The sequence below is a fragment of the Mustela erminea genome, chromosome 13, assembly GCF_009829155.1.
Source record: "Mustela erminea isolate mMusErm1 chromosome 13, mMusErm1.Pri, whole genome shotgun sequence".
Taxonomy (NCBI): domain Eukaryota; kingdom Metazoa; phylum Chordata; class Mammalia; order Carnivora; family Mustelidae; genus Mustela; species Mustela erminea.
The window spans coordinates 92,718,016-92,743,717 of NC_045626.1; the positions used below are offsets into that span (position 1 = coordinate 92,718,016).

General features: G+C 45.8%; 1 protein-coding gene across 4 annotated transcripts; it reads left to right on the forward strand.

Moving 5' to 3' along the window:
- Nucleotides 1-779: 779 nt before the first annotated feature.
- On the forward strand, nt 780-25,677 carry ZNF10 (zinc finger protein 10). Of its 4 annotated transcripts, none has more exons than XM_032309258.1 (5): nt 780-1,004; nt 11,161-11,251; nt 13,204-13,330; nt 13,693-13,788; nt 19,190-25,676. In XM_032309258.1, exons 2-5 carry the CDS (start codon nt 11,219-11,221, stop codon nt 20,647-20,649), a joined length of 1,716 nt encoding a protein of 571 aa, XP_032165149.1. In that variant the 5' UTR covers nt 780-1,004; nt 11,161-11,218; the 3' UTR covers nt 20,650-25,676. The 4 variants fall into 4 exon arrangements, with proteins under 4 accessions (XP_032165149.1, XP_032165150.1, XP_032165153.1 ...); XM_032309259.1 differs by lacking the exon at nt 780-1,004 and adding an exon at nt 9,426-10,435; XM_032309260.1 differs by lacking the exons at nt 780-1,004; nt 11,161-11,251 and having other exon boundaries at nt 12,890-13,395; nt 19,190-25,677.
- Nucleotides 25,678-25,702: the final 25 nt, after the last annotated feature.

A 25,702-nucleotide genomic window follows, 5' to 3' on the forward strand; every position in this document is an offset into this window, starting at 1 on the left:
CCAGAGCAGAGACGCCGGCGCGGTGCGGCCGCCCGGGGACCGACGAAGGGATCCGCACAGGCCAGAGGAGCCCCCGCACGGAGGACCGGTCGCCGCAGGACGCCCCCCGCGGCCCCCCGCCGCGCTCAGCCAGGTGACCCCCCCGGGTCCGCCCTACCCCCCAGTCCCCCGCTGCAGGAGCGGCTCCGCGTCCTGCCGCCCCGTCTGCCGGCCGCAGGGCCAGGCCTGGCTGCCCGCCGACCTCGGGCGGGCGCCGAGCACCGGAGCGACCGCTCCCCACGCCCCTCTCACGGGGCCCGTCTCAACTCTGCGCGCTCCTGCGCGCCCACTTGTCCCCGGGGTGCCTGCCTCCCGCGTCGGGACCCCCCGGTCGCCGGGGAAAGGAGAGGGGAGTTCGCGCTGGACGGGCGGGGAGGGTGGGCGGGGAGTACGGAGGCCCCCAAGCCGGGGCAGGAAAGCAGCAGCCGAAATTCCCGCACTCAGCGGCCCCAAAACGTCCAGGGGCGGGGACTACATTTCCCAGGAGACCCTGCGCCACCCAGACCCGCCCCGCAGAGGGATTCTGGGCTCCTGTGGCGGCGGCGCTCCTCGGTGCCGAAGGAGCATGCGTGCGTGGAAGGGGCGGGGCAGGGGCGGGGCGGGAGAAGCGTGTGTGGGCCGGGCCGGGGCCGCGGCGCGAGCGTGAGGGGACGCGGGGCGGTGTGTGGGGGCCGGGCCGGGGCCGCGGCGCGAGCGTGAGGGGACGCGGGGCGGGCGTGTGGGGGCCGGGCAGGGGCCGCGGCGCGAGCGTGAGGGGCCGCGGGCGTGAGGAGACGCGGGGCGGGCGGGCCGCCGGTGAGGAGGCCCCGCGCGGAGAGCCGGCAGCCGCCCGGACGGACCCTGCGCGGCCCGGGGGCCGCGGGGCCCCCCTGCTCGCGGAGGCCCGGCTCGTCATCGATTTGCCGTTGCTGCTGCCATTGTGACGGATCGCCTCCCCCGGCGCGCCCGCTGCGTGCTCGCTGCAGGTACACACGCGCGCCGGCTCGTCCTTCCCGCAGCCCGGGGCGTGCTGGCTGGTCCGGGCGGGGTTCTCGCCGCTGCGTGACGGACGGTTCCCGGCTGCGGGGTACGCCTCGGCGGGAACCGTGGCGGCCCCGAGGGTCTGCGTGCGCTCTGCGGGGTTGGCGGTGCGGGTCGGTGCGAGCCGGAGGCTCTCAGGGACTCAGAATGCGGTGTCCTCTCCTCCCGCCGGTCTTCCCGCAGCCGGGGCCCGCGGTCGGACGGGGCTCGCGGCTGCCGAGCGCGGGCGGGAGACGGGCGTGCTCGCCTCGTCGGGGGCGAGACGTTGGAACGCGCGCACCGCCGGCTCCTGCCCGCGCCGCCGGCTCCTGCGAGGCGTCCGCCCGCGCGCGTCGCCGGCGAAGGGCTGCGGGTGCTGTTCCTGGTCGGCTCCGAGAATGCGCGGTCGGAGCCGTTCTGCTTCGTGCGGAGGTTCTAGGAGTTGCTCTCAGGGTTCTCGGCGGTGGCTCCCGTGTTTGGGAGGAGGCCGGCTGCTGTGCGGCTTCGACGAAAACACCCCCGCCCCGCATCTCTGCTCCCGCCTCGGTGGTCGGTGGAGCGCGCGTGTGAAGTCGGATCGGCCGGACGTGGCTCGGTGCGCCCGGTCTTCTCGGAGGCGGCTCCAGGCCGGCGCGTCGTCGTCCCTCACGAGGCGCGGCGGGCGAACACGGCGCCGAGTCCCCGGGGGAGGAGACCCTCCAGCCCCCCCCGCTGACAGAGTGCGGCGGCCGTCCCCGGCGCGGGGGGGCGACGACGCGTGGCGCGAACGCCCGCTGGCGAGCGTGCCCGGCGCGCTGCTCCTCCGCCTTTCCGGACCGCGCGGCTGCGCACGGACTGGCTGCGCGCGTTCCCGCCTGCTCTCGAGAGTGGCCCCGGCGTCATTTCTTCCCTCCGCGCGCGGCTCCTGAGCGCTCGGCTTGCGCCAGACGCAGGCAGGGTTTGGATTCGGGTGAAGAAGGCAGGCCGTTGAGCCGCGTTCTATGGCGGTGCGGCCTCGGGTCCGCTTCGCGCGCACGGCGTTCCCGTAGGTCCGGAGCCGCCTGGAGGCGGGACATTGATTCGTTAGCCGCTGCGCAGCCCCGCGGAAGGGATTCGGTGCACAGCGATGAGCTCTCGCTGCAGTGCCTGGGAAAGGGGCGCCCGGGGGCTCAGCGGGTTAAGCCTCTGCCTTGGCTCAGGTCGGGCGCTCTGCTCAGCGGGGAGCCTGCCCCCCCGTCTCTGCCTGTGTCTCTGTCGAATGAACAACTCTGGACAGAGGTGACTGGAAAGGAGACGAGGAAGGGAGCCGAGGGCTTCCGTGTCCCCAACGACGAGCTGGAAGGAAGCTCCCGGCAGTCACGGAGGAGCCGGTGCTAACCCGATCTAGGAATGGGCCCGAGCTGTGTGGAGAACGCTCAGACCTGACCGGGAGACGGAAGACTGAAGGAGTAGGAAGGAGAAGAGTCCTGCTTTTGATGAAATGCGGTTGTCAAGGAACTAGAAATGGTTTTTTTTTTTTTCAAGACGACCCCCCCCCCCCGCGTGCACTGGGTTCTTCAATGTTCGTTCTTAAAAATGTTACGGAAGTGCCTTCTTGCTTTCATAATTTGGTGAGAAAATGCTTCTGTTAAAGAGAAGTGCTTCTAGAAATAGCGGGTTTCCTTAGTTGACGTGACGTAGTACTGAATACATATAATACATGACAGACACTGAAGGCTTAGTAACATGGTTTAATAAACCTTTTTGGCTTTAAGAAATTATGTTTTAAGGAAAGGGAAATTTCATAATTATGTCTCTTTTCCTGACAATACACTTTGACCTTTAGTACTCCTTTTTGCTTGCCTCCTGTCAGAGATGCTGTCTCCTGTCACGTCGGCATGTCTTCCGTCTTCGGCCACAAAACGGGCTGTGGCATGGCCTGTATATGTATCCCTGACACGGTACCAACACCCACAGCGCCACTTTGCCCCTCTTACGCAATACCTCTCGGCTCTCTCATTCTTACCTTTTCTCTTATTTTAATATGAAAACTTCTGAGTGTACAACGGAATTAAAAGACTGCTTGTAAACCTCCCTCCTAGACTCTACCATTAACATTTTACTTTACTTATTTTAACATATATCTTTTATCAGTCCATTTTCTTGTGTACCAAGTAAATTGCATACATCATTATATTCCCCTAAATACTTAAAAATGTATGTGTTATTAGCTAGAATTCAGTATTTATTTAGCTTTTTCTTTTGATGTAAAATTAACATAAAATAATGCACAAAATGAAAGTATACATCTGCTGCGTTTTTGCAGTTGCATGGTCCTTTTTTATCTTCAAGTCTTCATGCCTTTTGTGTCTTCAGGTATGTCTTTGCCATCTCTCCTGGCCCCAGAGTTCTAACTCTGTGGCTGCTGGGTTCTTTTGCTAATCATTCCTTGCCCTTTGCACACACTAAAGACTAATGAACTTACTCAAAATCTAAAGAGATTCTGATCTCTTTTATTAAGAAGCATATACTCCAGGGGAGCTAGGGTGGCTAGTCAGTTGAGCATCCAGCTCTTGATTTCAGCTCTTGTCTCCTGATCCCAAGTCATGCTCTTAGGGTCCTAAGTCAGGCTCCACACTCAGAGAGGAGTCTGCTTGACAGGTTCTCTCCCTCTCCTTCTTCCCCTCTTCCTGCTCCCTCATTCTCTCTAAAATAAATCAGTCTTTAAAAAACCACATATATTTCATACACTTGAATGAAATGCTGTCTCTGACAAGGTCTTGCCTGTCACTGGGCACTGGAACTCAAGTACTGGGTCTTCAAATGGAGACTGGAGGGTAGACACCTTGGGAAACAGACATGTTACCTTTGTGGGTGCTTGTAATGTACTGGACAAATGCCAGTGGAACAGATACGAAGTTGGAAGCACTATGCTGGTCTCTTTTTGGGATTTAGCACAAGATTATCCCAATTCTCAAGTGGTTCCTTATAAGGGAGGTGGACAATAAGTAGGGTGTTGAAGTGCTGAAAGCATGTCCAAAGTGTTCATGATTACTGGCCAGGGAACAGTCATTCTTTCTGGGACGACAGGAAGGCTTGTCAGAAAAGGTGGCGTTTAAATGAGGCCCAGAGAGCATGGGGCGAGTGCAGCAAAAATTAAGGTTGAGATGTTGTCAAGGCCGTGAAAGTAGTGAAGCCTGTATACTCAGTGACTTGGTCAGAGCTATGCTGCACAACCTCTTATGCCCTGGATAGTCTCTTTCATAGCCTTCTGGTTCATACTAGAAGCTTCTTGCAGCCCATCTCTGTCCTGATGATAGGCAGAATAATCACTCTCCAAAGAACCAGAACCTGTGGATATATTACAATATTATATGGCAAAAGGGACCTTGCAGATGTGATTCAACTAAGGACCTTAAGATGGGGGAGATTACCCTGGATTGTTCAGGTGGACCCAGTATAATGACAGGGGTCCATCAGAGTTGGAACAAGGAGGCCGAAGGTGAACATCAGGGGGAGACGTGACTCCCAGATGACGTGATGCACAGAGAGAGGAGGTTTTGCTAGCTTCCTGCCTTACAAACCTCCAAGTGATGCCTCCATCTGAGCTTCTGACTCCATCCCTTGCCCCCCTCTCTCCTCTGGCTCCAGCCCACTTGTCTTTTACTTCCTTCCTCTCAGCCTACTCTCCAGTCCCCAGCACCTCTTCCCGCTGCGCCCTTTCTCTTTTTTCACCTCCAAACTTTTCGTTCCTCTTGTGGAATTTGTCCGCTGTTGCCACTGCTGTATGGAGACCAGTCTCCCCTAATCACTAGTGAACCGTTATCTGAGCAGTCCTGCACATTATGTTCTTTAACTTACCAAACTCTTCTAAGTCTCCCCTCCTTGAAATTCTCTCTCCTTCTGGCTTTCAATACTCCTCTCTTCGGGATCTTCTCATTCTCTAGTGGGTCTTTGCCTCATTCGTGGTCTTTTCTTTCTCTTCTTTTTGCTTCCCAAACCTTGATTTTCCCCATAATCTGATCCTGTTCTTACAGCTCGTTGTACTCTTCCCATTATCTTTGGTTGACTTTATATACTGCCAGGTGTCATCTGATAATACCGTTAGCTAGCATTATCAAATCTTACTGTTTCTTACTGGGCTTTATAGGAATTGTGTCATAGGGTTGTTGAGAGGAATGTATGATCTCACTTAGACTCTTGTCCATCTGCCTACTTCACCTTTATCTCGTAGTGGAAGAACATAGTCACTCTCAAATCTATGACTTAAGACCCCCCTCCCCCCCCCCAATAAATCTTGTTGGAGACTAGCTGAGTAGTTTGGATAGATAAAGATAGAACAGAAATGTGAAAGGCAGATGATAGAGCTGGATAACCCTCACATGTACATATGTCTCCTAAATACCATTTCTCTGGCCCAGTTTCTGAGTTTAAAACCCAACCCCATCAGGGTGTGAGGACATCTTTCATGCCCTTGATCACCAGGGTTGGTTTAACTGATATGGCTAGCTAGGTGGGTGTCCCTTTCCTCCTCCACTGCTCTGTGTCCATCCCTCCCAAAGCTGCAGGTTCACAAAGAGGACAACCTTCCCCAATAGAGGAGGCCCATTCTTTGGTGAAGGGTATACAGGAAGCTGCACTCCATGCCAGAACTTCCAGGTAAGCTCTCAAGGTCCATTTGTAGGAGAACATAGGGTAGTCAGGTTTCCAAGACCCCAGACACATACAGATGAGGCACTGCATATGGCAGTTTGCCTTTCTTTAAAACAAAACAAAAAAAACCAGCCCAGTTCCATCATTCCTCTAGTGCCCACTCCTCCTGATACATTGGTGATTAATCACTTAATCACTGGGTGATTAAGTCACCCAGGAAACTGGGAGTCATCTTTAACCCCTAACCCATCTTCACATACATAATCCATTTGATTTCCAGGATATACCAATCTTTTCAAAGTCTACCTGCTCTGCCTTTCTACCCCTAACAGCCCTAATTTGTGTTCCCATCCTCTGGATTATGGTATTAGCTTCCTTCCTTGTTCCTTTGCTGCTGTTGTATCTTCCATCACACAACCGCCCCAAATGCAGAGGAACCATTTTTAAGATGCAAATCTAGTATCATTTCTGGGTTTGTAACATGTAGGAGAAAGTCTCTGAAAATGGCTTTTTTGTCCTTTTGTGACTTAGGTCTGATCATGTGCGTCTATGGGCTCCTTTCAGGCCGTTCGCCGCCTGGGACAGTATACGCCAGCTGCCCTGAGCTCCCTGCCTTATATAAAAATCATTATCTTCATCTCTTCCTTTGTTTACACAGGTCCCCACCCTTCTTTGTCCATCTGATTAGGTCTAGGACCCAGCCTTGAAACCGCCAGGTGGTGCTGGGTGCATTTTCTGTGCTCCATGACCCCTTGGGCATGCTGTTGCTCAGAGCAGTAATCATAGTGGACTAGGGTGTCCATTTTCAGTGTCTTCAGCTAGACCCAGCTGCTTGATGTCAAGAATAAATACTTTATTATTCATGTTTTTATCTCCTGGGCCTTGTACAGAGCCAGGCGCATAGTAAGTGACCACTAATTATTTATTAAAATTATAGAAGAAGATCCAAATCTATAACATTAAGATAGTAGTCAACTTACCAGCTGTTTCCCTAAACACAAGTAAAACTCATCCCAGTGTTCCCACATGGTAGTGACAGTTGTTACTTAAGAGAAATCAGTTTTGGCCAGTTGCACAGAAAGATTTTTTGTGGTTCTGGTGACTCATAAAAAATATGATTATTCCAGGGTGCCTGGGTGGTTCAGTCAGTTAAGCATCCAGTTAAGCATTTCAGTTTAGGTCATGATCTCAGGGTCTTGGGATTGAGCTCCATGTCGGGCTCTGCATGGAGTCTGCTGGACATTATCTCCCTCTTCCTCTCCCTTGGCTCATCTCCTGCTCGTGCACGTGTGCATGCTTTCTCTCCAAAATAAATAAAATCTTAAAAAAAAGCATCGGGGTGCCTGGTGGTTCAATTGCTAGGCGTCTGCGTACAGCTCGGGTTGTGGTCCCAGGGGCCTGGGATTGAGTCCCAGGTCAGGCTCCCTGCTCAGCAGAAAGCTTGCTTCTCCCTCTCCCACTCCTCGTGCTTGTATTCCCTCTCTTGCCATCTTTCTCTGTCAAATAAATAAATAAAATCTTAAATAAAAACAACTGATTATCACTAAGAAGTGATATAATTTAATTGATTAGTTCAAATAGATTTGAATAGTTGCATAGATTAAATAATGGCTTAGATCAGTGATTCTCAAACATGGCTGCACAGTTGAGTCACCCAGGGAACTGTTGAAAAGAAACAAAGCCTGGCTACTCCCCATACACTTAAGTCAGCATCTCTCAGGGGAAGATGGCATGGGACCCAGGTCTCATAATTTATTAATATACCTGGCATTTCCAGTGTTCAGTTAGGGCTGAAAACCACTTGTTTAGGTAAAGGTTTGAGTAAGTTTTCAAAAGTGGAGGTTAAGGGAAATTAAGATGACATGATACTAATTGCAGGCTTGTTGTAGTTTATGTAGTCCTGAATGGGAATTAATGGAATGGACCTTAGATACTTACATAAAGTAGAAGCTGTACTGTAGTTGTTTTTTTAAATAAGATCCGATTGAAAATTTACTGGTGGCCAGAATTTCCTGCTTTGTTAGACAACCTGATCTATTTCCAGGTATCATATTATTATAATATTGACTTGTAATAGATTTTTTTGTGACTACACTCATTACTCCTCTAATCCTGCCCTCTGGAGCAATGCAAAATAAATATCCTTGTTCCACAGGACCTGTAGACACATGAAAACCATTCTCTTGGTTCCATAAAGTAATTTCTTATGTAGTTTAACATCCCTCGTTATTTCAGCCTTTATTCATGTGACACTGAAAAGTAAGTTCCGGGAAAGGTTAAGAAACCTCCTAGTAAGTATTGGAGCAGGAACTGGAATCTGGGGAGGCTGGCTACAGAATCCATGCTGTTAGCCACGGTTGGAAATACGCACTTGACGGTGTGGGGCAAGCTTGGGATAGAAGACAGTGTTCTCCTCACTGTAGCTGAAACATAGTTCTGTTGTGTGCCTGGCAGTGGGATAGACAGTGGGAATAAAACAAGTAGGTATACTGTGTGTCCTGAAAGTGCCCGGGGTGGGGGGGACTTGGAAAGTCGAGACCGAGAGATGCAGCAAGGGGAAACCTACATTAAAGTTTATCATCATTGTGTAAATCGTAGAGAAGACTGAGAACCAAGACATACAGAGGGAAGCTAGGTGAGGATGGAAACCAAGTAAATAAAGAGCTTCAAGAATGACCAAAGGGCCGACAGTGTCCTCTGTATTAGAGGTCATTGGTGAGAACCGTTTTAGTGGTGTGGCAGGGCAGAAGCCATACTGCTTTTATTCATGTAAATTTGCATAGAACTGAGGTGGAAATCCATAAGATCTCCAGAAGACAAAGGGGAAAACAATAGAAAAGAAAACAGATTCAAAAGAACTGTAAATACAAGCATGAGAAATACTCAAGCTTGGTACTCAAAAGGTGGAAATTAAAAATACAATCTAAATTTAAAACAACTTAAAAATGCAATGTTTGTGGACTTCTGTTTCTGGCCAACATGGAATAATAGGGACAACGGCAACAACAACATACAGACAGACAGACAGACAAAATGCATGAAACAATTGTTCTAAGACCCTGGACATCAGATGACAAAGGACAGTCATCCCTGGGAGATGGAACATCAACGAGGTAAGCCTTCTGGTTGCTCCGGTTTACTGCCTTGAGAGGGTTTCCCGCTTACAGCAGAGGAAGGTGAAACTGAGGTGGAGCCCGGCAGACTTCTGAGTCAAGGATGGATCTGAGAATCTGATCTGGGGAGAGCAAAGCAGCTGGAGTTCGTAGGACAGACCACCAGAGAGGAGAGGTCTGCAGAGGGTCTCCCACGAGTACTCAAGAGCACAGAGCAGCCCATGTGTGTGAGGAAACTCCACAAGGCCAGGGAAAGAATCCTCCACCGTGCTGGAGGGAATAGTCCTGATATTTGCATGGGGAATACCGCCTATTACCACTAGCCAGACTGGAAAACTCTTGTAATTCCTGGAACGTTGGGAGTGGAACTATTTATGTAAAGCATTGAAAGGAAAATTGACTCTACTTAGAATTCTAAATTCAGCAAAAATATATTTCAAAACAAAGTCAAGACAGAATGGGTGAAAATATTTAGAAGTTATATATCTGATAAGGGTTTGATGTATATAAGATACATAAATACACGTATGTGCTCACATGTAGAATATGTAAAGAACTACAACTCAATAACAAAAGCACAAACTATCCAATTTAAAAATGGGCAAAGGACTGGAACAGACATTTCTCCAAGGAGGATATGCAAATGCCACTAAGTACATGAAAATAATGTAAATCAAAACTACCATGAAATACCACTTCACCCCAACTAGGATGGCTATAATGATTTGAAAAATGGAATAACAAGTTTTGGCAAGCATGTGGGGAAATTGGATCTCAGCATCACAACTCACACTGACACTGCCACTGTGGAAAACAGTTGTGGGTCCTCAAGAAGTTAAACACACAATTACCATATGACCCAGCACTTCCCACCTCTATTCCTTCTAGGTATAGCCTGGAAGGAATTGAAAGCAGGGACTCAAGCTGGTACTTGTATGCCAGTGTTCACAGCAGCATGTGCACAAGAGCCAGTAGATGAAAACAACCCAGGGGTCCATCAGCAGATGGAGGGACAGACAGGATGTGGTCTCTCCATACAATGGAATATTATTTGGCCATTAGAAGGAATGAAGTTCTGATTCATGCTACAGCATGGATGTACCTTGAAGACATGATGTGGAGTCACATAAGCTAGACACAAAAGGACAAACATTGTATGATACCATTTATATGCATTTTATAGAATTGGCAAATTCAGAGAGACAAAGTAGATCATAGTTTATAGGCGTCTGAGAGGATCCAGGAGTGGGGAGTTTGGTTAATGTTTCAGAGTTTCCATTGGGGTGATGAGAAAGTTCTGGAATTATTAGTGATGGTTGTACACTATTGTGAATGTAATTAATACCACTGAATTGTACGCTTAACAATAAGATAGCAAAGTTAATTTTTACTACAATTTTAAAGTTAATATAATTGCCAAAAACCATTGGATTGTATACTCTTGAGTGGATGAATTGTATGGTATGTGAATTATATCTTAGTAAAGCCTTTTGGAAAAAAAAAGACAAAATGAAGACATTGTCAGACTTAAAAAGCTGAAAGAATTCATTATCAGCAGACCCACATTGCAGGAAATGTTAAGAGATGGCCTTCAGGGAGAAAGGAAATGAAACCAAGTGGAATTCTGGATCTACAGGAAAGAATGAAAAGCAGTGGCAATGGTAACTACGTAGGTAAATATATGATATTTTTCTTTATTGTTTAATAATAATACCTATTGCTGGGTAACAAACTATCTCAAACTTGGTAGCTTCAAACAGCACTCACTCACTAGCTCACAGTTCTGTAGGTGGAAGTCTGAGCCTCTCTGGCTGGGTTTTCTGCTCATATATGCAACATCTGCTTTCAAGGTGTTGGCTGCCCCTAGGTTCTCATTTGGAGGCTCTGATTGTTGCTTGTGGCTGTGGGGCCATGACAGGACCGGCTGTCAGCTGGGTGTTGCTCTTCGCTCCCAGAGACCGCCCCCATTCCTTGCCCTGTGACACCATCCACCTGCAGGCCATGTTTCTTGTGCTTCCAATCTCTGACTTCCATTCTCTGGTCAGCTGGAGAAAACACTTGTTTTCTTATCTGTAAAGTAAGGGTATTAGATTGAGGCAGGTTTTGTGTCTTGGTTTGTTTTTCTCAAAAGAGAGGATTTGTAGCAGCAGAACCATTGAATTGCAAATGAGATTTTGCATGGAACTCTAGAGACTGAGGGGAAAATGGCCATCTGTATAGTTCTTCATACTCCTGGGAATTACAGACCTTGTAGATGCATTTTTGGACTATCTCTGATGTTCCTTGGTGTGTGGTGGGTATTGCATTATACCCAGCCAGCTGGGAGGGAGTCTAGGTTGGTGGTTTATAAAACCTCCTGTCACAGCCGCCTTCCCTCATGATTCTTTCTTTTCTCCAGCTTCCTCTTCTCAGGATCTCCTGTTAGTCAAATAAGCATCATCAAGAACAAGAAGGGGATGGAGGCCGAGTCAGTACCTGCCGGGTCCTACGTGAGTTGCGCTGTCTTCTTTGTTTTCCAACTAAGAATTCCTTTTTACTTCAGTTCTGGAGTTCCTTTGCCTAGGAACTTCAGAAATTATATCTTGGGCACTCTCCTCTGGGAGACTAGCACTGTTTCGTTTGCTTTATTTGTAGATTTAGTTTTATTCATAAAATACATACTATTCATATACCTTTTATATAAAAAGAAGTGCAGGTTTAATAGTGATGTGGGCAGGAGTCAAGCAGGGTAATATTGAGCACTCTGAGAAAATGCTTTGATCCACACTAGGGAATGAAGTCCAGAGCATACTTCCTCCCACAGAAATGATGCGGAAACTGGGAATGTTCTGCTTTGAGGGTCTCTCTGGTCCCTGGTTGTCCTAGCTGTAGAGCTGGCTATGTGAGGCCTCCATGGGGAGCTCAGGCACAAGTTAGAGACTTATTCAGGGGTAGTTGCCGCCCAGCCATGAGGAGCTTGGAGGAGGATGGAACCTCTGGGATGTCCAGGCCGGGAGACAGGGTCCCATGTGGGCCCAGCTTCTGCTGGAGCAGCCTGCATGTATTACCTCTGCTATATTGAAAAATCCCACCAGAAAGTGTTTGGTTTTTGCTTTTAGCAGTGCTACCTGTTTTTAAGGACTTAAAAAACTAGCCCATTATATTTACCCAGATAATTTACTGTTTTTGTTGCTTATCCTTCAGTCCTGAGATTTAAAGGACTCTTTAAATTCTCTTTGGTAACATTTCCTTTTTGCTTGAATAACTGCTTTTAGTATTTCTTTTAGAACAGGTATGCTGGTAACAAATTCTTTTACTTCATTTGAGAGTGAATTTTGCATCCATTCCTGAAATATGTTTTCACTGGATATAGAAATGGCTTGACAGTTCTTTTTTTTCAGTATTAAAAAAATTATTATTCCGCTGTTGTCTGACCTTCCTAGTCTTTGAAGAAAAATCCTCATTCAAGTAGGTGTTTCTGTGTGTAATCAGCATTTCTGTTTGATGTAACCAAGAAGGCTTTGCTTCTTTTATCTATTGTTTCTTTGTCAAATTACTTTGTTACTATTAAAATATAATCTACATGTAAAAAAATGCCATTCATCATTTAGGAAAAATGTCTTGGATAATTATTTTAGATCAGAAAACATGGTGAAGTTGATCTCTCTTTTTTTTTTTTAAGATTTATTTATTTTAGAGCGTGTGTGGGGGGGGGCAGGGGGAGAGGGAGAAGGAGGGAAGCAGATGCCCCGCTGAGTGTGGAGCCTGACACGGGGCTCAGTCTCATGACCCCGAGATCATGCCTGAGCCAAAACCAAGAGTCGGAAGATTAATCTACTGAGCCACCTGGGTGCCCTGACATTAGTCTTTTAAGCATTAAGTTGTACTTGGACTGAAGACTTTTTTACTGCCTTAAATTAGGTTCTTTATTTTGCAGAATATAAATGTAGAGTAACTTTGGTGTCTGATACTCCTTGCTATAACTGCTCATAACAAACTTGATTTAAATAAAACTTCTTTTGGAGTGCCTGGGTGGCGCCACTCAATCATTTGGGTGTCCAACTCTTGGTTTTGGCTCAGGTTGTGATCTCGGGGTCCTGGGATCGAGCCCCACATTGGGCTCTGTGCTTAGTAGGGAGTCTTCTTATGGATTCTCTTTCTCTCTCTCCCTCTGCCCCTCCCCACTAAAATAAATAAATAGACAAAAAAAAATGTTCTTCTGACAGTTTCTAAACCTAGAGCATAACATGGAACTGGTTTTTGGACAGTAGGTGTCTAGTAGCCATTCCTTTTAGGACTTGACCAGAATCCAAATAAGTACTACTCACTTTTGAAATAAATTCTGGTCCATCCTCTTCTCCTATACCAATGCTGCCTGCCTAATCTCTCTTTCTGTCAGTACTCAAGAAGGGGAGGGCCGAGCTCTACTTCTGGCTTATTATAGATTTGTTCCACATTGTAGACACTGGTGACCTTCAGGGATATACTTGTGAACTTCACCAGGGAGGAGTGGAAGCTGCTGGACTCTGCTCAGCAGATCATGTATAAAGATGTGATGCTGGAGAACTATAAGAACCTGGTTTCCTTGGGTAAGACTAACTTCTGTTCTCAGAGATACCCCCTGCAACGATTTTGGTTCTTCATTGATCAAAAGGTATGGAGACATATATCAGAGTGTGAACTTGGTGTTAGGGGACCTAATTTCTTTTGAGCATAGAAGGGGGTTTTGTACTCAATTCTGCTTTTGTGGAAAAAAGGTGTTTTTGTTTTGATTTGTTGAATTTTAAAAAATGTACATTTTGTTGCCTCTTTAGCCTCCCCTTGTCCACTCTTCAGAGTCCCCTCAGGACTAAGAAGGGGTTAGGGGTTGGGGCTGAATCTGGGCTGCTCTTTGTGTCCAGCCCAGAGTTCCCCAACCCCTGTCCAATTCTTTATCTTTTGCTGTGCGCAGGGCATCAGCTTCCTAAACCACACGTGATCCTCCAGTTGGAGAAAGGGGAAGAGCCGTGGCTGGTGGAGAGAGGGATTCACCAGGAGACCCAGGCAGGTGAGCACCAGTCAAGAGACATTCCAGGCAGTGTCCCAGATGAGCTGTTAGGGGCGGGAATCCCTGGCCATAGTGGTCACTAGCTGTGTGCATTTTTGTAGAGAACACTGAGTTTATTTACCTTCCGTTTCCCCCGACCAGTCTTTCTGCAGTCATGTCACAGGCCATTTGCATTTGGAGACAAAGATGTGTTCCTCATGAAAATTACCTGTTGATGAGCTTGGTTTCCGCTCTGTTGGTCTTGCTTTCCTGATTCTCACACCCCCATCTCATTCGTCATACAGTCTTTTCTTTCCTCCTTGCCGGCCTTTTCCCTTTCCTGTGGCCCCTTCCCCGTGGCTTTCTGTTGCTTCCCCCTGTGAGCCATGCAGCCGGGCTCGGTCACCGGCCACTCCTGCTGCTTCTTCTTCTTTACTTTTTTTTTTTTTTTGCAGAGCATTACACATTCAAGACTTCTTTTTTTAAAGATTTTATTTATTTACTTGACAGAAAGACAGTGAGAGAGAGAACATAAGCAGGGGGAGTGAGAGAGGGAGAAGCAGGCTTCCCACTGAGCAGGGAGCCTGATGCAGGGCTCATTCCCAGGACCCTGGGATCATGATGTGAGCTGCAGTCAGATGCTCTATGGACTGAGCCCCCAGGTGCTGCTTCAACCTTCTGTTTCTTAACCTCTAGGAAGCAGATTTTCAATGCATAGGGAAGCTGCAGAAAGGATGTTCTGAATCCACATAATTTGCATTTTAGAGATACTAAGATGAAAACAAAGTAGGAATAACTTAAGAAAACATGAAATAAAGAGCTAGAATACAGTAAGAAAAAGGTGTCTTGGGAGCAGCAGTTCTGGAGAGAGGAATTCAGCAGCAGGAACTCGCAAGCCTTCTGCAAACTCAGAAGAGCAGCTGGTTGGGGTGCCCGTGTTTAAGTGTCTGCCTTTGGCTCAGGTCATCTGGCATCTTCCTCCCCAGCCATCTCGGGTGCTGCTGGGTCATACTGCAGGTAGCCTTCTTGGTGTGTGGGGAGGCATGTGACTCCATGTGACTCTAGTGTGGCCTAGTCACGCTGGGAGGACCTGTGTTGCCTCTGTCTGATTCCCCGTGTCCGCACGCACACGTGTCTGGTGCTTCCCTGCATCTTGAGCTTGGACTATGATGTGAATAAAGTCTGTCAGTCCTAGTTGTCCTCTGTGAAACCTCTTATGGCTCCTCGTCAGGTGCAGATCCCTTCCTTTTCCGAGCTTCCACTTGAAGTGTATTTTTAAATATCATAAACTATTTTTTACTGTTTTACATTTGGTCTTATAGGTGACTGCCTCAAAGGCAAGTCCTTCAATACACCGTTAAGAATGTGATCAGCCAGCTGCTTTGGGACCTTGGGAGGAAAGATTGTTCTGTTTTCTTCCATTTCTCCATTATTTCTTTCCTTTTTTCCATTCCTGTGTTCATTCATCTAGGAAGCTTTCCTAGACTCTCTTGACAACTATCTAAAACTAACTAGATCAGCAGTTTAGATTTCTATTGAGATTTTGTTGTCAAAAGAAATACTGAAGCTCCATGTGGTTAAACACATGGCTATAGGAGCCTCAGGATCAAAGCGGGAAGGATAATGAGTGGCGGCTCTAAGAATGCAAATGCGGGGCCAGCTGGCTGGCTCAGTTGGAGGAGTGTGTGACTCTAATCTTGGGGGTGTAGGTTCAAGCCCCACATTGGGTGTAGAGGTTACCTAAATAAAATAAAATCTCTAAAAAAAATTGCAGATGATGAGTTGATGAATGGATATTGTATGTTTTAAGTATTACTCACTTGAGTGTTGCACTACATAATATGTGGATTAGGATTTTGATGAAGGAAAGCAGCGTGTTCAGATGTTTAAACATGCCACTCAGGGTTGTTTTCCTTTGGTACCCGGCCCTCACTCTTCCTCACACGTGTTCATTTTAAAATTTTCCAGTTTGCATTTGTGGTTTGCAGAACTTTCCATGGGATTTTGATGCCTTGAGTGGAGGGGAAGAGAGGGAAAGGATGGTGTGTTTCCTGTCAGAAATCATAATGGCAGCACACACACACACACAGACACGCACACACACACAGACACGCACACACACACAGACACGCACACACACACACAGACACGCACCAGGCTGGTGTTCAGCCTTAAGAAGGAAGGAGATTCTGCATCTGCTACAGCACGGATGAGCGTTGAGGATCTTGTTAGTGAAATCAGCCAGACGCAAGAGGACAAGTACACGAGGTTACTTAAAGTCTTCAAAATCATTTTTTTGTTTGTTTGCTTGTTTATTTATTTATTTATTTGACAGAGATCACAAGTAGGCAGAGAGGCAGGCAGAGGGAGGAGGAAGCAGGCTCCCCACTGAGCAGAGACCCCCCCTATGTGGGGCTTGACTCCAGGACCCTGAGATCATGACCTGAGCCAAAGGCAGAGGCTTAACCCACTGAGCCACATGGGTGCCCCTAAAGTTGTCAGAATCGTGAAGACAGAGTGTAATGGTGCTTAGCAGGTACTGGTGGGAGTGGAGAACAGGGCCTTACTTTTTAAGAGGTACCAAGTTTCAGTTCTACAGATGAGAAGAGATGCGGGGACAGCTGCACTACCATGTGAATGTGTGCAGTACCCGAAGTATGCCCTGAAAAATGGTTAGGATGGGAAATTTTATGTTATGCCTGTTCTATCACAATTTAAAACAGAAAAAAGGGGCACCTGGGTGACTTAGTTGGTTGAATGTCCAACTCTTGATTTTGGCTCAAGTTATGATCTCAGGATTGTGGGATTGACCCCCGTGCCCGGCTCTGTGCTCAGCAGGGAGTCTTCTTAGGATTCTCTCTCTGCCTCTCCGTCTGCCCCCCGCAAATATCTTTCAAAAACATTTAAGATTAGAACAGAAAAAGAGATCAGGCTGGGGAAGAAGCTAGTGACTCAGTAATAAAAGAAGATTGGGAATGATGGGGTTCCCACAAAGAAGGCAGGAGTCAGGAGACTGGCACGGGGATCATTGTCAGGTGAGTTACTCTCCTGGTGCTGCTGAGATTAAGTTCCACAAACTGGGTGATATAAGTGTGCCCTCTTAAAGCTCCAGAGGTCACAAGTGTGAGATCAAGGTGTCAGTAGGGCCACACGCCCTCTGCAGCGCCTAGGAGAGGATCCTTCTTGGTCTCTTGTGACTCTGGGAGTCCTAGGTGTTCTGTGGCTTATGAGCACATCATTCCAGTCAGCGCCCCTCTGCACATGGCTGTCTTCCTGGTGCGTCTTTGTGTTTCCTCTCCTCTTGTAAGGACACCATTCATATTGGATAGGGGGGCCCAGTCTGCACCAGTACTGCTTCATTTAACTAATTACATCTGCAATGATCCTGTTTCCAAATAAGGTTGCTTTCTGAGATCTTGAAGGTTAGGACTTCAATGTGTCTTATTTGGGGCACAAAATTCAACCCATACTCCAGGTAAGAATAGAATATCACCTTACTTGTGTAGGGAGTGGTGGTACTTTGTACATAGTGTTTTTCAGAAGTGCCTGGCTGGCTCAGTTGATAGAGCATGCAGCTCTTGATGTTGAGGTTGTGAATTCAAGTCCCATGTCAGGCATATTGATCATTTAAAAAACATGGCTTCCCCCCCCATCCCAGGTTAAGAACCTAACATTTTTGGTTCCTTGGTGGCTCAGTTAGTTAAGCATCTGCCTTCAGCTCAGGTTGTGATCCCAGGGTCCTGGAATGAGTCCTGCATCAGGCTCCCTTACTCTGTGGGGAGCCTGCTTCTCCCTCTCCCTCTGCCTGTTGCCCCTGCCCACTTTTGTGCATGCGTGCTCTTTAATAAAAATATTAAGAACCTAACATTTTACCTAAAAGGCATTGAGAGACAAACAAGCTTTTTTTTTTTTTTTTTTTTTTTTTTTTTTTTTTTTTTAAATTATTTATTTATTTATTTGACAGATAGAGATCACAAGTAGACATATAGGCAGGCAGAGAGAGAGAGAGGAGGAAGCAGGCTCCCTGCTGAGCAGAGAGCCCGATGCGGGACTCGATCCCAGGACCCTGAGATCATGACCTGAGCCGAAGGCAGCAGCCTAACCCACTGAGCCACCCAGGCGCCCCAAACAAGCTTTTAACTAGGAGAAATAATGTGCAATAATACACACAGATATAAGCAAAAGGGTAGAAAAGTCCAGGAGAATATGAGTTAGGGGTTAGGTTGTGATACAGTATCCTGTGGTATGAGTCCCTATCAGTTGTTAAGTCCTTTTTCTTTTTTAAAGATTTTATTTATTTATTTGGGTTAGAGAAAGAGAGAATGTGAGTAGGCGAGAGGGCAGAGGGAGAAACAGGCGACTCAGTACGGGGCTCGGGCCTAGGACCCTGAGATCATGACCAAAGCTGAAGGCAGACGCTTAACTGACTAAGCCACCCAGGGGTCCCAGTTGTTAAGTCTTGATGTCTCACAACAAAGGAATCGAAATACAAGACCAGGAGAATATTAATAATGATTACTGTGGTATTGCTTTGACCATGCATGTGTGAGTCTGCGACGAACTTATATCTTATAATACTTCATAATAATCTTACATCACACATACTGTGTCTCTTGGATTACAGATAAGCAAAGTGATATTTGAAAAGTTTAACAACTTGTTTAAATTCACCACTAGTAGCATTAAAGCTTTAAACTTTAAAGCTTTAAACTTTAAATTAAAGCTTTAGAACTTGGGGGCGCCTGGGTGGCTCAGTGGTTTGGGCTGCTGCCTTCGGCTTGGGTCATGATCTCAGGGTCCTGGGATCGAGCCCCGCATTGGGCTCCCTGCTCCGCAGGAAGCCTGCTTCCCTCTCTCTCTCTCTCTGCCTCTCTGCCTACTTGTGATCTCTGTCTGTCAAATAAATAAATAAAATCTTAAAAAAAAAAAAAAAGCTTTAGAACCTGTATATCCATTTGCTTTTCCAACCTGTTGCACAGCCTTTCTGAGGGGCTCCTGTGCCGGTTATCTGGGCATTATTCTGTAGTCATTCAGCAGTGTCCAGAACAGGGAGTGTTGGACTCATGGCTTAGGAATGTGGGATGGGCTGTAGCTGGGAAGAACGGCTGCCAGGAGAAGGACCTGACAACAGGTAGGTCATGAGTAGATCAGATCATGGGAGTGTAGGCCTTTCTGTGGGATTTCCCTGTTGCCCCGCAGCACTGAATGTCTGATCCCATGTGTCCTACCCAGTACTGGGTCTTTGTGCCTCATTGCTGCTCTTCCACAGCCCAGTGCCTTCCCTGTTTGCTGCTCTTCTCTGCCCTTTCCCACTGTCCGTGAAGGCAGCTCGAGACTTGTTTCCACATCCCACCATGCAGACCTCAGTGTTGTTTTACTGACTCAGAGGTTTCTCTCTCTCTCTCCTTTTTTCTTTTTCCAGATTTGGAGACTGCAATTGAAATTAAATCAATTTCCAGTAAGAGCATTTCTAAAAATAAACAGTCCTGTGGCATTAAAATGGAAGGAATTGCAAAGAATGATCTTTGGTACTTGTCATTAGAAGAAGTCTGGAGATGTGAAGACCAGTTGGACAAGTATCAGGAAAACCAGGAGAGACATTTGAGGCAAGTGGCGTTCACCCAAAAGAAAGTACTTACTCAGGAGAGGGTCTGTGAAAATGGTAAATATGGGGGAAACTGTCTTCTTCCTACTCAGCTGGTACTGAGAGAATATTTCCACAAACATGACTCACATACTAAAAGTTTAAAACAGAATTTAGTTTTTAGCAGTCATCAGGAAAGCTATGCAGGTAGCAGTGAATGTGGTCCAACCTTCTGTCAAAACATTCACCTTATTCAGTTTGCAAGAACCCAGCCAGGAGATAAGTCCTACAAATGCCCTGATCCTGTGAACTCTCTTACCAGTGGTACATCCCTTGGTATATCAAAGGGTGTACATAGGGAGAAACCCTATGAATGTAAGGAGTGTGGGAAGTTCTTCAGCTGGCGCTCTAACCTTACCAGGCACCGGCTTATCCATACTGGAGAAAAACCCTATGAGTGTAAAGAATGTGGAAAATCTTTCAGCCGGAGTTCTCACCTCATTGGGCATCAGAAGACGCACACTGGTGAAGAGCCCTATGAATGTAAGGAGTGTGGGAAGTCCTTCAGCTGGTTTTCTCACCTTGTCACGCATCAGAGAACTCACACAGGAGACAAACTGTACACATGTAGCCAGTGTGGGAAATCTTTTGTTCACAGTTCCAGGCTTATTAGGCACCAGAGAACTCATACTGGAGAGAAACCTTATGAATGTCCTGAGTGTGGGAAGTCTTTCAGACAGAGCACGCATCTCATTCTGCATCAGAGAACTCACGTGAGAGTGAGGCCCTATGAATGTAGTGAGTGTGGGAAGTCTTACAGCCAGAGGTCTCACCTTGTGGTACACCACAGGACTCACACGGGACTGAAGCCCTTCGAGTGTAAAGACTGCGGAAAATGCTTCAGTAGAAGCTCTCACCTGTTCTCCCATCAGAGAACCCACACTGGAGAGAAACCATATGAATGCCACGATTGCGGGAAATCTTTCAGCCAGAGTTCTGCCCTCATTGTGCATCAGAGAATTCATACTGGAGAAAAGCCATATGAATGTTGCCAGTGTGGAAAAGCCTTCATCCGGAAGAACGACCTTATTAAGCATCAGAGGATTCATGTTGGGGAAGAGACCTATAAGTGTGATCAGTGTGGGATTATCTTCAGCCAGAACTCTCCACTGATCGTACATCAGATAGCCCACACTGGAGAGCAGTTCTCAACATGTAACCAGTGTGGGACAGCGCTCGTCAGTAGCCCTAACCTTGTTCGATACCAGACCAGTCACATTAGAGGAAATGCTTATTAGTATAGTGAATGTGGAGAGTTCTTTACAAAGAGCAATAACTTTATTTTGCATTGGAAACTCTGGAAAGAAGCTGTGTAGACGTAATCTGTGCAGAAATGCTGTCAGTCTTGTTATCCTTTTGTGCACTCGAGACCTGGTCCTAGAAGGGGAAATAACCCACAGATTTCATTTTAGTACACAAATACATCAGCCTTTCTTTCCACAAATTCCTACAAAAGCAGTTGTCCTTGGAGCATTCTTGACCAAGCCTTAAAATGCTAAAATCTGAGAGGGAACCATTAATTAGGTGAGTTGTTGAGAGATTAACCAACTTTGTTACCTTCTTCAAAAAGGTAAATCAATGAGTGTTGCTACTGCAATGAATAAAAAAATTGATACACAAAAGTGGAAAAATAGTATTCCAGCCCCCCCTTTTTTACTTAATTGTCCTCTTTTGGGACATTTAGTAGTGTTTACTCTGTTTTATGTGTCTGATTTAAACCACATTTTGGTTAGCAGCAGGGAGAATGTTTATAATGTAAAGCAGAAAAAGAAAACATTTATTAGTAATGGCACTTACTTTAAATATATTTGCATGTGGGCAAGAATTGGAAAAGTATTCATGGATAAATGACCAGAAATGATTTGTTAGGTAATGGGATTGAGTGAGTTTTATAGTTTATTCCATGTCCCTCTGATAATTATTTGAAGATATTTTTGAATAGTAAGAAAAGGATATCCAGCTTCTCTATTCTATCATCAGGGATGCTCAAGAATCATCTGTTAGCAGCCTTTGCCATTCTGTGTTATTTTGGGACATAGTTAGAGTTTGTCTCTAACTATTTGTTTCTTTGAGACAGGGTGCTAAATGCTTCTGGGAATTTAGAAACAATGATTCTGTGGACATTGGGATCTAGAGGAAGATTAGGTATTTGAGCACACCAGGAAAGGTCCCCGTTTGAGTGGGAGCAGGTACTTGGGCCATACTTAGAGCAGCTATGATCATGAAATAAACAGCTCTGCCTAAAGCCCCCTCCTTCCAAGGTGGTCCTTCATCTTTATAAAGGGAACATAGTGGTTAAATAGCATAAGCTTGAGGTAGACTACCCAAGTTGAAATTTCACCTCTGTCCTTATCTTGCTGAGTGAGCTTGGGCATGCTGCCTAATGTCTCTGTGCCTAACTCACAGAATCTGCTTCTGTAAATTAGGGATATTACTTACCTGGTAGGATGTGGTGGGTATTAAGTGGGTAAACACATAAGCAGCTTTATGATTCATACATAAGTGCTTTATGATTGCTAGCCATGGTGCTTGGTGTTGCTGTCGTGGCCCAACCGTGGTGTGTGCCATTGAACTTTAACCTGCCTGAGTGTAAGAGCTCATAGTGCTGGCTTCCCTCCCAGCCACGTTTCCCTCTTATCTCCGTCAGCCCTTAGCCTGAGGAAAGCCCTGCCTGTAGTGGGTGTGTAGACTCATTTCTGAGGAGCAGTAAACAACTTGTAGTATTGTATGCAAAGTCATCTTGTTTGTAGAGAGGTTTTCTTTTCTAGGGAGAGGAGCCTAATCTTCAGATTCTGTGGTAAGTTCATGCTAAAAGTCCCTGCTAAAAAGATTTAGCAAGAGAACTTGTTTAAATTCTTTCTGTAAATGATCTCCTGTGTGTAGGGACTAGCCATTATCTTCCATTTGCACATAACAGGATATATGTTAGGTGCTTAATGATTGAGGGTTGAAAGCTAAATATTTTTGAGAGCAAGAGGACAAAGATCTTGATGCCTGCCTCACAGGAAAGCTTTAGAAATGATTGCTAATGTCATGAGACTTGGGATCCACAGGGAACGTAAGACCATCTAACTCGTACTCTTCATCATACAGTTGAGAAATGGTGAGTTGGCGCAGGTCTTACATTTTGAGTAGTCAGGCCCAGAACTAGACCTCTGGTCCCTCAGTTACTACTGCTGTCCATGGTGCATTTATACCAGTGGCACGCATAATACGCTCCTGTCAGGAGTTTTCATGAGAAGCAGTGGTTCTTCATGGGAGTGGAAGAGTAGCCCCTTAGCTTGGTTTCTGTTAACCTGTGGCTCAATTTTCCTCAACTGTGTAATGGAGGTACTTCTAGTACCTACCTCAGAGGGTTGTTGTGTGGATTAAGTGAGATAATGTGTATAAAGTACTTAAACAGTGCCTGGCACACAAGTACTGTATGTGTTAGCTACTGCTACTATTACTAACACTAACACACTAAGGAGTGTAGGAAGAGAGAAATGTCTGTGGATGATCACTGAAATATTACTTAAAATAGTCCAGAAATTTGCAGTATAAAATGTATAGTAGCAAAATGGTTATTTATAGCATATCCATTGTCATGGAATATTATGCAGACATCAAAATTATACAGACAAAGTTAACAGAAATGTTGATGCTATCATGTGTTTTGAAGAAAGCATGATAAATAAGTGTTAATATGGAGTAAACTCAGATGTAAAAATAAATGAATTGTAAATAAATGAATCTTGTTCAAAACTCTTAAGGAAATTTGTCAAAAGATTAGTAACAGTTAACCTATTTTCTTTTCTCTTTCTCCTTCTTTCTTCCTTTCTTTCTTTTTTGTACTTTTCTACTTCTTCCAAAGTCTCTTCAACAAATACATATCACTTCTAGGATCAGGAAAACAGTCTCTTCAGTAAGGAAATATTTTCTCTTCCAAAGTTTTCACATACAGATAAACTACTAGAACCTTAATAAGGGAATTCGACAGCAGATGACTCCGAGGTTGCTGGTGGTCTGGCGTGGGAGAGAACAGACAGCAGACGGGACCGCCAGGAAACCAGCGAGCAGGATCTGTGTCTTGACTGGTGCTGGTTCCATGACTGCCCTTGTCTGTTAAACTCATCACACTATACATTTGAAGTGGATCCAGTTGTATGTAAGCTTTACTTCAGTAAAATTGATTTTTTTGAAAATATTCAGAACAGGAATTTCTGGGAAATCCGAGAAAATCCGCAGCTTCAAGTGAAAGCTAATAACAGTAGTAGTAGTTGCTGATTTTATAATTCATCTTCATTTATAGACAGCTTAATACAAGTAACCAATCTGCTAAGCTCTTTAATACAATAGATTATTTCCACCTATAGCCCTATGAGTAACATTTTCTCACCCCTATGTTTAAGGAAACTAGAGTTTGGAAATTTTAGGTAATTTGCCCCAATTACATAGCTAGTGAAGCTTCATATTAAAAGTAATTAGCAAGTGTGGTGCGGATCTCAAGCAAGGTAGTGTCTGGGGCTTTGTAGAGGATCTTACAAAATTAGCCAGTCCAATATGAAAAATAGGCACTACCATTGTGATTTATTTTCTCCATAGACAAATTTGCTGAATTAATACCTGCATCATTTTAAGACAGGTACGTGACATTATACACGGAGACAGGACATTGAGTGGAAATTAGGATTAGGATCTGAAGGTAAGAAAGTAGATTACTGTGGAAACGAGTAGTGGCCTCTGAGTTGTATGTACTGTCTTACTTAGTTTTCACATTAATGCCGCTTTGAGTTCACAGTGACTGCCCCAAGTTGCACAGTAAGAAGTGGAAGAGCCAAGGTTGAAACCCAGATCCCTTAGGCTCCAGCTCATGCGGTGTTTCCACTACTTGCTGCCTGTACATCTGGCTAAGGGTCCTGGTGCTATCCTGAGGGTAATGGGAAGACACAGGAATTTTAAAGGCCCAGTATCCTTAATCACCACTGTTATAGGCTCACAGGGATTCAAAAAGCATTTTCTTTCTTCCCTTTTTCCTTTTTGTAAACAGATTTCATTTATTGAGAGCGAGCATATTGTGGGGGGCACAGAAGGAGGAGGAAGAGAGAAAGGGCATCTCAAACAGACTCCCTGACAGTGTTTGATCCCACGACTCCGAGACTGTGACCTGAGCGGAAACCAAGATCAGCTCAGCTTACCTGATTGAGCCACTCAGGTGCCCCAGAAAGTATTTTCTTAACATTCATCCGTGAATTAAGCATACACTGATCAGTCTGTGGCATTGCCTTTCCTGTTAGATGGCAAAAAGGTTAAAATTTTTTATTTCGTTAACTTTGCTGTTAAATAAATTGCAAGGTTACCACATGCTCAGTGTCTTGGCAGCTGTATAGGAATTGGTTGAAAGAGAGGGTGTGTGTAAATGGGTGTTGGTTGAGGTTGGCAAGATATCCCAGTAATGACATCAATTTAGGAGATGGCAAGGGTCCCTAGATTTGTGGCTTCAGGGAGTTGGAAAGGCCCAACTGCTTTCTGCTCTACACATTAGAAATTCAGCCGTTAGCTCTAGATATTTTATTGACAAAGTTCTCTTATCACACAGCCCTGTGAAAAAAGATTTAGGGTGCATTACCTTACAAACAAGCTCTACTGTATCTGTTCTGGATAGAAATTTATGCTCCCAAATTTTCTGTGTTGAAGCCATTCCTGTTACCAGAATGTGGTTTTACATGAAGAAAGGGTCTTCATGGAGGTCATCAAGTTAAGTCATTAGTGAAGCTATAATCCAGTATCAATGGTGCACTTCTATTTAAAAAAGGGGGGGAACATTTGGAGACAGAGATGCATATAAAGGGAAGATGATGTGGGGAGCACAGGTAGAAGGTGGGTCTACAGGTTAAAGGACAGAGGCTGTAACAGATCCTTCCTTGACAGCCCTCAGAAGGAACCAGTCCCTACCAACAACTTGATTTTGGACCTCTAGCCTCCAGAACTTTAAGACAAATGTCTGTTGTTGAAGGCCACACTCTGTGGTAGTTTGTTACCGGTGACCTAGGACTGCAACATTGCTTTATTTAAAATTGCAGCCACACTGCTGGTACTGCTAATTCCTTAATCCTATTTTTTTCATGTTTTCAGTAGTACTCCTTTCCTGTTTATCAACCAATCAATCATCTGTCTTCCCTTACCAAAATAAATGCTTCACAAAGGATCCTAGTAGGTTTTCTTTTTTGAAAGATTTACTTATTTTGGAGACAGCAGGGGTGAGGGGCAGAGGGAGAGAGAGAGAGAGGTTTTAGTCTCCCTGCAGTGTAT

What these genes read in the sequence shown, in the direction of transcription:
- ZNF10 (XM_032309258.1), top strand. Translation starts at nt 11,219, where the DNA reads ATGGAGGCCGAGTCAGTACCTGCCGGGTCCTAC. An exon ending in CAGTACCTGCCGGGTCCTAC is followed by an intron (nt 11,252 to 13,203) that starts GTGAGTTGCGCT and finishes TCCACATTGTAG; the next exon opens with ACACTGGTGACCTTCAGGGA. An exon ending in TAAGAACCTGGTTTCCTTGG is followed by an intron (nt 13,331 to 13,692) that starts GTAAGACTAACT and finishes TGCTGTGCGCAG; the next exon opens with GGCATCAGCTTCCTAAACCA.